The 12,514-nt window shown below is 42.8% G+C and overlaps 1 protein-coding gene across 1 annotated transcript in view; it reads right to left on the bottom strand.

Moving 5' to 3' along the window:
- The window catches only part of LOC112218428 (cytosolic carboxypeptidase 4), a 150,022-nt gene that overhangs the window by 110,397 nt on the left and 27,111 nt on the right, over nucleotides 1–12,514 (bottom strand). Inside the window, exons 7-8 of the mRNA XM_024379212.2 lie at nucleotides 9,622–9,659; nucleotides 136–344 (exon numbers count right to left, since the gene is read on the bottom strand). Coding sequence (XP_024234980.1) covers nucleotides 136–344; nucleotides 9,622–9,659 — 247 coding nt within the window. The remainder of the gene's footprint in view (nucleotides 1–135; nucleotides 345–9,621; nucleotides 9,660–12,514) is intronic.

Below are 12,514 nucleotides of genomic sequence, written 5' to 3'. Positions count from 1 at the left end.
ATTAAAAAAACATTATCATTAAAGCAATTAGATCTGAGAAATTACAAAGGAGTAAAAAAAAGCAATTAAAGTAAGGGATATTAATTATGGCTTATAAGAGTGACTGGTAGAATGTGAAGCTATGTGTGGGTATACCTGTGTGGTGTGGTAGAGGAGGCTGATGCCCCCCTGCGCCACCAGAGCGTCCCGGCCAGCACTGCAGTGGGTGGTCTGGTGCAGGCAATGGAGCAGGGCCAGGCGGATGGGGATGGTCTCATGGTCCGGGTCCTTGTTATGCCAGTCCTCATACAGCTTCAACAGGGCAGACACGTAACCCTTAGCCACAGCGGCCCTGACATTGGCCTCTGAAAGAAAGATATGAAAATGGTTTAACAGTCTGAAGGCCTGGAGATAGAAGCTGTTTCTCAGTCTCTCTGTCCCAGCGTTGATGCACCTGTACTGACCTCGCCTTCTGGATGGTAGCAGGTTGAACAGGCTGTGGCTCGACCTACCTTTCCTTAGAGATCACTACTGTGGCCAAGGGTTACGTCTCTGCCCTGCTATATAACTACTGCTTTGTGGACATTGAAATAGTCATCACCACTAGGTACTCTACCCAGGGCCGTGTTAATGTGGGAGCTTATCGGGGCTAAAGGTCCTGGGCCCAGGCCAGTGGGGAGCCCAAGAGAAAGCACATTTAAAAAAAATAAAGTATACACTACCTTTCAAACGTTTGGGGACACTTAGAAATGTCCTTGTTTTTGAAAGAAAAACATTTTTCCCCCATTAAAATAACATCAAATTGATCAGAAATACAGTGTAGACATTGTTAATGTTGTAAATGACTATTGTAGCTGGAAGATTTTATGGAATATCTACATAGGCGTACAGAGGCCCATGATGAGCAACCATCACTCCTGTCTTCCAATGGCACGTTGTGTTAGCTAATCCAAGTTTATCATTTTAAAGGCTAATTGATCATTAGAAAACCCTTTTGCAATTATGTTAGCACAGCTGAAAACTGTTATCCTGATTAAAGAAGCAATAAAACTGGCCTTCTTTAGACTAGTTGAGCATCTGGAGCATCAGCATTTGTGGGTTCGATTACAGGCTCAAAATTGCCAGAAACAAAGACCTTTATTCTGAAACTAGTCAGTCCATTCTTGTTCTGAGAAATGAAGGCTATTCCATGCGAGAAATTGACAAGAAACTGAAGATCTCGTACAACGCTGTGCACTACTCCCTTCACAGAACAGTGTAAACGGACTCTCTAACCAGAATAGAAAGAGGAGTGGGAGGCCCCGGTGCACAACTGAGCAAGAGGACAAGTACATTAGAGTGTCTAGTTTGAGAAACAGACGCCTCACAAGTCCTTAACTGGCAGCTTCATTAAATAGTGTCAGGCCCCAAGTCAACGGTGAAGAGGCGACTTCTAGGCAGAGTTCCGCGGTTGCAACACTCACTACAGAGGTTCCAAACTGCCTCTGGAAGCAACATCAGCACAAGAACAGTTAGTCGGGACCTTCCCGAAATGGGTTTCCATGGCCAAGCAGCCCCACACATTCCTAAGATCCCCATGTGCAATGCGAAATGTCGGCTGGAATGGTGTAAAGCTCGCCACAATTGGAACCTGGAGCAGTGAAAACACGTTCTCTGGAATGATGAATCATGCTTGACCATCTGACCGACTAATCTGGGTTTAGCGGATGTCAGGAGAACACTACATGCCTGAATGCATAGTGCCAACTGTAAAGTTTGGTGGAGGAGGAATAATGGTCTGGGGCTGTTTTCATGGTTCAGGCTAGGCCCCTTGGTTCCAGTGAAGGGAAATCTTAACCCTACAGCATACAATGACATTATGGAAGAACTTGACTGGCCTGCACAGAGCTGTGACCACAACTCCATCGAACACCTTTGGGAGGAATTGGAACACCGACTGTGAGCCAGGCCTAATCGCCCAACATCAGTGCCCGACCTTACTAATACACTTGTGGCTGAATGCAAGCAAGTCCCCGCAGCAATGTTCCAACATCTAGTGTTAAAGCAGCAAAGGGGGGACCAACTCCATATTAATGCCCATGATTGTGGAATGAGATGTTTGACCAGCAGGTGTCCACATATTTTTGGCAAGTTTCAGCACTCAGCGGTCTGTGAGCTTCTGTGAGCTTGTGTGGCCTACCACTTCGCGGCTGAGCCGTTGTTGCTTTTAGACTTATCCGCTTCACAATAACAGCACTTACAGCTGACCGGGGCAGCTCAATCTGGGCAGAAATTTGACAAACTGACTGGTTGGAAAGGTGGTATCCTATGACGTTGCCACATTGATAGTCACTGAGCTCTTCAGTAAGGCCATTCTACTGCCAATGTTCGTCTATGGAGATTTCATTGGCTGTGTGCTCGATTTTATACATCTGTCAGCAACAAGTGTGGCTAAAATAGCCAAATCAACTAATTTGATTATATACTTTTGTATATATAGTGTATTTTTATTCTTATTTTTATTGTTATTTATTTTGTCACTTACCGGTTGCCTATAGTCAGGAAGGCTGCAATTTGGGCAGCATGCGCACCAAATATACAGTTTGTAGCATTGTGCCGATAGACATATAATCCATGGAAGGATTTTGGAACCTCTCACTCATGGGTATGATAGCAATATAGCTGCCAGTCCTAACTTCAATGGGAACTGTCATCTATACATTACTTTTCTATGGTTGATTGCGGCTGTCTGTTTGCCTTTTGCAAATGTTTAAATACAGACATTGTTGGCGAATAGCAGCACTGTTTTTCAAAGTAGCTCATCATGAAATAGGCTATTGCCAAGAGGAGCGCATCTGCCATCACCGTGAGTAGTATCCTGCAGTATGGCTTCATCTTCATCGTTGGGTGAATCAGTCTGCCACTGGAACTTGTATTTAGTAGCCTACTGTAGCCTATAATATATATATATATATTACCTCCTAATATTCTATAATCTGTATGTCACCTCATTGGCCCGGGCTGTTGTTTGTTTGAATTCAAGACCAGATTGAACTCAGTTTGTCAGTGTCAGTGTAGCCACTCATTCCGGTCAGTATGTAGAAACAAAAAAGATTCAGCTAATGCTTTCTGTTATGACCCTGCAAACAAATGTTCCCCATGTGTGGAAATGCTAAAAACACTTCTGCTCAACTGTAGCCTATGCCTCATCACAAATGTTATTATGGCTTTATTATAAAGGGCCTTTTTGTGGGGGCTCACTGTAATCATGTTTACATTCTGTATTACCCACTTTATATGTATATACTGTATTCTAGTCAAGGCTAAATCTATATAACTACTGCTGTACACACCTTTTCCATTCATATACTGTCCATAATATCTATACACTCTAATTAAATATATATATGCACAAACACACACACACACACACACACAGTCACACACAAACTCTTTCCATGACATAAACTGACCAGGTGAATCCAGGTGAAAGCTATGATGCCTTACTGATGTCACCTGTTAAATAAATTAAAAACTATGATCAGTTTAGATGAAGGAGAGGAGACAAGTTAAAAAAGGATTTTTAAGCCTTGAGACAATTGAGTCGTGTATGTGTGCCATTCAGAGGGTGAATGGGAAAGACAAAAGATTGAAGTACCTTTGAACGGGGTATGGTAGTAGGTACCAGGCGCACTGGTTTGTGTCAAGAACTGCAACACTGCTGGGTTTTTCACGCTCAACAGTTTCCCATGTGTATCAAGAATGGTCCACCACCCAAAGGGCATCCAGCCAACTTGACACAACTGTGGGAAGTATTAAAATCAACAAAACCAGCATTCATGTGGAAAATTTTGGACACCTTGTCGAGTCCATGCCCTGACGAATTGAAACTGTTCTGAGGGCGAAAGGAGGGGGGTGCAACTCAATATTAGGAAGGTGTTCTTAATGTTTTGTGCAGTGTATACTCTGGACTCTGACATTGCTCATTCTGATAACTCTTATGTGTGTATTATTATTGTATTGCTTGATATTAGTGTACTGTTGGAGCTAGAAACACAAGCATTTCGCTGGACATGGGATGACGTCTGAAAATCTGCGTAAGCGACCAATACATTTAGATTTGATTTATTTAAATACAGTGCATTCGGAAAGTATTCCGACCCCTTCCCTTTTTCCACATTTTATTAGGTTTCAGCCTTTTTCTAAAATGGATAAATACTTTTTTTCCTTCATCATTCTATGCACAATACCAGATAATGACAAAGCGAAAACAGGTTGGTAGAATTTTTTGCAAATGTATATAAAAAGAAAACTGAAATACCTTGTTTACATAAGTATTCAAAACCTATGCTATGAGACTTGAAATTGAGCTCAGGTGCATCCTGTTTCCATTGATCATCCTTGAGGTGTTTCTACAACTGGATTAGATTCCACCTGGGGTAAATTCAATTGATTGGACATGATTTGGAAAGGCACACACCTGTCTATATAAGGTCCTACGGTTGACAGTGCATGTCAGAGATAAAAACCAAGCCATGAGGTCAAAGGAATTGTCCATAGACCTCCGTGACAGCAATGTATCGAGGCACGGATCTGTAGCATTGACGGTACACACGAACACAGTGGCCTCCATCATTATTAAACGCAAGAGGTTTGGAATCAACAAACTCTTCCTAGAGCTGGCTGCCTAGCCAAACTGAGCAATCGGGGGAGAAGGGCCTTGGTCGGGGAGGTGACCAAGAACACAATGGTCACTCTGACAGAGCTCCAGAGTTCCTCTGTGGAGATGGGAGAACCTTCCAGAAGGATAACCATCTCTGCAGCACTCCACCAATCAGGCCTTTAAGGTAGAGTGACCAGACGGAAGCCACTCCTCAGTAAATGGCAGCCCGCTTGGAGTTTGCCAAAAGGCACCTAAACATTCTCAGACCATGAGAAACAAGATTCTCTGGTCTGATGAAACCAAGATTGAACTCTTTGGGCTGAATGCCAGGCCTGAAATCTGGCACCATTCCTACGGTGAAGCATGGTGGTGGCAGAATCATGCTGTGGGGATGTTTTTCAGAGGCAGGAACTGTGAGACTAACGGAACAAAGTACAGAGAGACCCTTGATGAAAACCTGATCCAGAGTGCTCAGGACCTCAGACTGGGGTGAAAGTTCACCTTCCAACAGGACAATGACCCTAAGCACAAAGACAAGACAACGCAGGAGTGGCTTCGGGACAAGTCTCTGAATGTCCTTGAATGGCCTAGCCAGAGCTCGGACTTGAACCCGATCAAACATCTCTGGAGAGACCTGAAAATAGCTGTTCAGCAACGCTCCCCTTCTAACATGACAGATCTTGAGAGAATCTGCAGAGAAGAATGAGAAAAACTCCCCAAATACAGGTGTGCCAAGCTTGTAGCGTCATACCCAAGAAGAGGTTACCTACTTACAAAGTTACTTACTTATGTAAATGTGATATTTCTGGGTTTTTATTTTAAAGATTTGCAAAAATGCAATTATGGGGTATTGTGTGTAGATTGATGAGGGGGGGGGGGAAACAATTGAATCCATTTCAGAATAAGGCTGTAAACATAACAAAATGTGGAGAAAGTCAAAGGGTCTGAATACTTTCCGAATGCACTGTAGTTGTACTATAGTCTATATTTATTGAGCAGCTATGCTTAACAATGCATTCTTGGCCTATTTATCAAGCCCACTGCGGTAATGTCAAGGATCTTCATCCTATGGCCAATGAGTGTTATTACTTTGACATAGAGAACTGTCTTTCTTGGAAGATGTGGAATACTGCATAACACACAGCGTGAGATGTCATGGTTGGAAAAATACATACTATTGCATTCAGTATCTGCAGGGTAAGCTTTTATCACAGCTCTCTAGAGATTTTTCTACCTGGTTTAATAGCAGTAGAAACACCCAAGTGTCCTCATTTCCAGCCTCATTACAATGAAACACAACAGAATGAAATAAACTTGAAACGTGAAGCACTTCCTCCTGTTGGCATCACTTAACTACCTCTCTGAAGCCCCTCTACTTCTCTTCAGTTATAATTTGGCAAGGCCTAACAGAAGGCAAAACATAGTATCCATCATATGTCCTCCAGATAGGCTTGACTGCTAAATGGATTCAAAGTATTGAGGGAGTTTGAAAACCTTTTTCAAATATTTATTCACACGTGACCTTTGCATCAATTTAGGTATTAGACACCACCTTAGTGTTATAGAAAAAGCTGTGTTGCATTTCCATTTTGTCTCTTGTCTGTTTACTCTCTGAGTCTGGGTAAATGTTCACTACAAGCAGCTGTATTAGCTATTCATATTCAAATTGATGCCGGCTGGCGCTTTTTTCCTCCGTGTCATGCTTCACCGTGCTTTTATCCAAATAACACAATAAGCGCATGCATCATCTTGGCACTGAGAGGCCAAATGAACAATAGTATAATGAACTGAAGTGTCGAAGTCCGATAAAAACACATGGCGTTCGATGTCATAATGATGCATTTTTTGGGGGGGGGAGAATAGATGTGAAATGCAGGAAGACTGCTTCAAAGGGGATGAGATGAGAAACTCAATGAGACGAGGGCAGTTTGTGTTACAATGCATGTAGGCTCCGTGACGATAGCACTGGGTAGAACAACTCGTTAAGATGAAGAATATGGTAAGAAATCCAACTGGTATGATAATTAAGGTCTAGTGAGTGCTACAACGGCTACATAATTGAAGGAAAGGCTGTTAGTCTAGCCAGCACTTGTGGAATGAACATTTTATTCGTAATCTAAGTTTAAAGGCACAAGCTATATAGCAATACTCTGGTTTTGTTTAGTTACTGTAGCTAGCTGCGTGTTCAGTCTGGATGGTATAAACAGAAGCGTAAGTACATCTACTATTCACAATGGCCGTGAGCCTTTCTAGTGTTCAGTGAAGGGGAGGACAATGTGTATACTCCCATTGACACAGCTTGCTGATCTTGTAACAGAATGCATCCTTGTATCTGATGAGGAAACTGGGGCCTGGCCAATACCAATGCCAGAGCCAGAGCTACACTGATAGAGAATCTACAGTGCCACTGCAGTAGTCCACAGAGGACTCAGCTAGCGTTGAAGGTCAACCTGACATGGGTACTGTGACGTATGCTGGACTGGGGCAGCATGGGAAGTGCTCAAGTGCATCTCCCCACTACAGTGTCTAACAGATGATCACAGGAGATGGAGTGTAGCGTGAGTATGGAAACAAATGGGAAAGGACTGGGGATTCTCTCACTAGTGCAAGAGCTCCCCCCTCTCTCTCTCTGTATCTCACTCTGGCGAGCAGGTAGCCTAGCAGCTAAGAGCTTTGAGACAGTAACCAAAAGGTTGTGGGTTCAAATACCTAAGTCAGCAAAGGTGGACAAATGTTTTGTTCTACCCTTGAGCAAGGCAGCTAACCCTGAACAACAACAGCTCCCTGGGTGAAAATGATGTAGAGTAAGGCAGGCTTCACACCTCTCGGATTCAGAGGGGTTGGGTTAAATGTGGAAGACACATTTCAGTTGTGCAACTGACTAGGTATCCCCTTTCCAACTCTCTCTCCCTCCTATCACCTCGATCTAGCCCTCTGCCAAACACAGCTTTCTGAAATGGTTTTTCTTTGCTCTCCCATGGGACAAGAGATCCACTTGGGGTGAAATACATGCAGATGTATAGGAGCGGATAGGTAGGTACTGCATACAACAAAGCTAATTCACATAACTCCAATCACAGCCACAGGGACAGGTATGTATGCAAGCAATATGTCTTGCTGTAGGCCTATCTCATTATCCTAGAAAGGTTTATAAAAGGTTTGGTTTTCTAATCATATGGGGAGAGTATAATTTGAATTGAGATACTGTGTCATAACAGCTGCCCAGAAATACCACATCAACACATAGACTATGCGTAAGAGTGGAAGCAGCTCAAGCCTAGTTGAAATGGTAAAACATTGAAAATAAAGCTGCAAAAGAAAATGTATCTGGGACATTCCTTTTCACATGTCAAGCCATCTTTTGACACAGAAATATATTCTAGCCTACGACAACTAAATGTGTAGCACTGAATTCAAATGCACAGCCAATTGATCGTCAAACCATACAAGGAAGAAGGAGGTGAATTGTTCGATGGTTATCGACTACCTCTGACATCCCCCTTGAGAGAACAGGAAACCAGGAAAGTCAACAAAAAAAAACATCACAAAGCGTAATAAAGCTCCCTGTGGACTGCATAGACAAAGAGCAGCGACTGCACACTGGAAATTGCTGCTGAATGAAAGAGAATTAATTGCACCATCCCCGCCTAGGCGCACATCTTTAAAATAGGCTTCAGAGAGAACCAGGAGCCTAATGTTATTCACAAGTAGAATCGTTCAGCAACTGCAGTGCATCAACAGGTGCAGAGCCTGTATACACAAAGAGAGAGCTGAGGAGCTGAGTGAGGCACAGAGTCACACTGCCACCCACAGGTAGACCAGAACACCTCTCCCTGGCTGTTAAAACAGCTCAGAGCTGAGCAACCTCTCCCTGGCAGATTAATAGCTGAGCTTGTGTGTTTTTCATGCCTTTACGCATTTTGAATGCCCAGAGAAAACAGAATCTTAATTTTGTTGGAGGGGGGGGGAAAATGCTTCCGTCGATGATTAAAGGAAATAACGGTTCTGTTAAAGCACACAGGGAGTAATATTAACGTGATTTTTAACATTTACTACAATATCAATAGCTAATATAGCTTGTGTTATGAGCAAATATCCAGTGAGGGAGATGTGATATTAAATCAGTGTCTGACAAGCTGTAAAGTTGTGGAGAACCTCTATGTAATCATGCTATACTGACTGTGATTGTGTTTCAACTGAGTGAATCCTACTGGGAAGGGGTGCAAGACAACAAATCAATTCAATAATTTCATGAAGATGATCACTCTGAGGGCTAACACAGACATGGAGATTGGATGTGCACTATTATCACCCAAGAAGATGTGAGCTAAGTGAAAATGAAAAAGACTTCATTTTGATCCCAATAGCTTTGCTTGTCATATATGCATATTTCACCAATGCCTCTGCTAGTAGAATTGCTAAAACTGGTAATACATTTCATATCCATATTCAAGCCCCGGTCATAAGACAACTTCTTGGGTACTACAGAAGAACAGTCTCCTGTGTGCTCATCATTTTGAAAAAAGTAAATTGCCTGGAATATTATCACAATTATGTACAAAATGGCACTGAGCTAATTCACAGCTGGCTTCCCTATATCACTAAACCATATTTTGTGTATACGCTTCTATGCTTGCATAATATCAATAGTTATAAAACAACAATGGCTCGTAAACAGACTCGATAAAATGACCACGTTTGACCAGTTAATTAAGGGGTTTGATATCGAGAGAATAGATTCATTGTGTGGTCAAAACAAAGCCTGTGGCACAGATCATCTGACACATTACCCGGCTGGAGTCGAGGCTATCCAACACAAAATGCCACTCAATATTCCTCCCCATTATGATCCTGATTACTCCCATGGCCTTGAACTAGATCATCTGAGACAGCCAATAGCACAGTCGATTGGGATAGAACTATTCCAGACTGCTAGTATGGAAGGTAAGAGTTTATAAAGGGGAAAAAGGTATGAGTGAGAGGGGCTGAAGAATACTTACTTGAACATAAAAGTGCTGCCAGTGCATCGATTGCTGCCCTGCGAAAGAAAAGAGAAGTCATTTTACATACAACAGTGATTAAGGGGCTGCTCTCCTTCTGCAGAATAAAACCAAGAAGATGGGCACCTCTCCAATATCCCAGTCAGCATTTTATAGTTTACATAAGCACAGAGGCACCTGCTTTAGTAATGTCGAAATCCCTGTCACTGCAATCATAAGCATTTATTACCAGCAACAGAACTGCTGATTCAGGGTTGCAGACATATATTCTGCCACAACAGTGTGAACATAGATTAATTATGAATGTGGTTCTCTCTACATCCACATAAATCCTAACGTATAGCCCCCTGAATTAGGATGATGCAGTGGTTGTGTTCTGTTGATCTAGAGCTGAGGTGAAGGGCATAACAAGCCAAACAAAAAACAGTGTTGCATGCCGTCGCTGGGACACAGGAAATGTCATGCCAGCGAATTGTTGTCTGTTGATTGTCTTTGATCCACATTAAGAGGACACGTCTCCTGTGACATGTTCCATTATTAAGGATCAGCAGTGTGTGCTTCCCCTCTGATGAGTCCACATCAATGCCATTCACACAGTGTGTCATATGTAGCCTATTAAATTAATCAGTTACCATGCTCTCAGTTTTCCTAATACGCCACACCGTCTCCCTGTCTCAGACTCAAACTGAAACAGTTTAACACAGGCACCTAGCAGTGCTGTATATTAAAGAGCCCATGGGGATATCTGATCGGAGCGGTGAAAACGAATTATCCGGGCGATTTCTTCTACCTCGAAATCACATGAAAAATGGGACTAATTTCAGCCTGTTTGAACAAGGGTCATAATAAAGTTGTTCCTCACAGCTGTGGCTGTTGTTGTTTCTACGGGGAATACAACATGCCTCTGGACAGATCCATGATCACACACACACACACCCTCTCACACAGAGGTGATCCTCAGAGGGGGAGAGAGTCTTGTTAATTTTGTCCTTGAAAAGCTTCTTGGTCATATTAAGGCTTAGCTCATAGCCAAAGGTTAGCCCTGCGGATCGCCTCTCATCGACTACAGCTTGTTGTGTTGAAACCCAGCTGGCTGTGACATTGTCAGCCCTCAGTAATGTGGTTGCCATGCAGCCATACAGCACTGGGGCTCTCCCTATGGGTAAAAAGTGCTTATGGTGCACAGTCAACACTACAGGCAACAAAAAGAGAAATCTGGATGTATTGCGTTTTCAATACCATGTTGGAGAAAGGCTATGAGGCCCAGTTCACTACATACTTGACTGATAAGCTTCTTCCTATTCCAACATGTGAACAAATAATTACATGTGTCAGAATTCCCATCAGAATCCAAGCTGGGAGCAGGGATCTCTGGTGCTGGACTGTTGATAGCAGGCACTACTAACAAATGTGTGTGTGGCTGGGTGCGTGTGACTGTCGCTTGTGTGCCTGTGTTTGTGCTTGGCCTGTGTGTGTTCGCTTGCATGTGTATGTGTTTGACTGTGTGCGTTAGTGTTTGCAAAGTATTATAACATTATGTCAAATTGAGTGAGAATGTCAGGTGTTCAAAATACGCCCCCTGCAGCCAAAGGCGGTAACAATTTACTTTCCATTTTACTTTGCACAGAAAGAGACTGCCAATACATATGCTCCCTGCCGTGATCCAACTCCATTAAACATGAGTAACCTACTTCCCTCTAAATGAGCTGCAGTGGAAAGTTTTGATGAATGCAGGTTCAGCAAGTTCCTCCTCTGCCCGGCGGACTCTCGCTTTAAGGCACACATTTAATTACAAACCTGAGCCAGGCAAACGTATGCAAATTGTTCAATTTGTGCAGACACGAAAAAGGTTTCGCTTTTTCAGGGATTCAGTCTTTAGAAAATGTAAAACCTCTCTTGCTCGTAGAGGGTAAAACTATTTTGATATAAGACAAAAATAATGTTTGAATCTATAAGCAACAACACACCTTCTGTTTTGGGCTCTTGGCTTCACGGTGGCACCACAGTAGGCCCATGCACTTTAGCAGTACTCCTGAGTGAGGCTATACTTTGTTAACTCATAAGACACAGTTAGCGTAGATAAATTAGGAATTGAAACTGTCCAAGTATACTGTACTCAAACGTGTGTATAGTACGCAAGTTCATGTTGAAATTGAGTGGTGGTCCATAGTCTGCAGTCATGCAAAGTGATGACAGAGTGAGTGATTTTATAGCAGTATCTGTGAACTAGACCCACTGGGCGCACACTGGTTTAATCAATGTGGTTTCAACGTAATTGGTCAACATATTGTGATGTGGGGCAGCAGGTAGGCTAGTGGTTAAGAGTGTTGGGCCAGTAAGTGAAAGGTTGCTGGTTTGAATCCCTGAGCAGACTAGGTCAAATATCTGCAGATATCCCCTTGGACAAGGCACTTAACCCTAATTACTATTGTATGTCATTCTGGATAAGATGACAATACATTGGATTTGTTAAGGAGCCTGTTGGTCCTAGACTTAGTGCTCCGGTACCGTAGATGAAGGGGAGAAGACAGGATAAAGAAGGATTTTTAAGCATTGAGACATAGGTTGTGTATCTTTGTAAATCAAAGGGTTAATGGACAAGATAAAAGATTTAAGTTCCTTTGAACTGGGTATGGTAGTACGTAACAGGCGCACTGGTTTGAGTGTTAAGAACTGCAAAGGTGCTGGGTTTTTCACACAACAGTTTCCCTGTGTGTATCAAGAATGGTCCACCACCCAAAAGACATCCAGCCAACTTGACATAACTGTGGGAAGCATTGTAGTCAACATGGCCAGCATCCCTGTGGAACGCTTTCAACACCTTGTAGAGTTCATGCCCCAACGAATTGAGGCTGTTCTGAGGGCAAAAGGGGTGCAACTCAATATTAGCAAG

Source organism: Oncorhynchus tshawytscha, linkage group LG19, assembly GCF_018296145.1.
Source record: "Oncorhynchus tshawytscha isolate Ot180627B linkage group LG19, Otsh_v2.0, whole genome shotgun sequence".
Taxonomy (NCBI): Eukaryota; Metazoa; Chordata; class Actinopteri; order Salmoniformes; family Salmonidae; genus Oncorhynchus; species Oncorhynchus tshawytscha.
The sequence above is the reverse complement of the archived record's forward strand: the minus strand, read 5'-3'. Positions and strand labels throughout refer to the sequence as shown.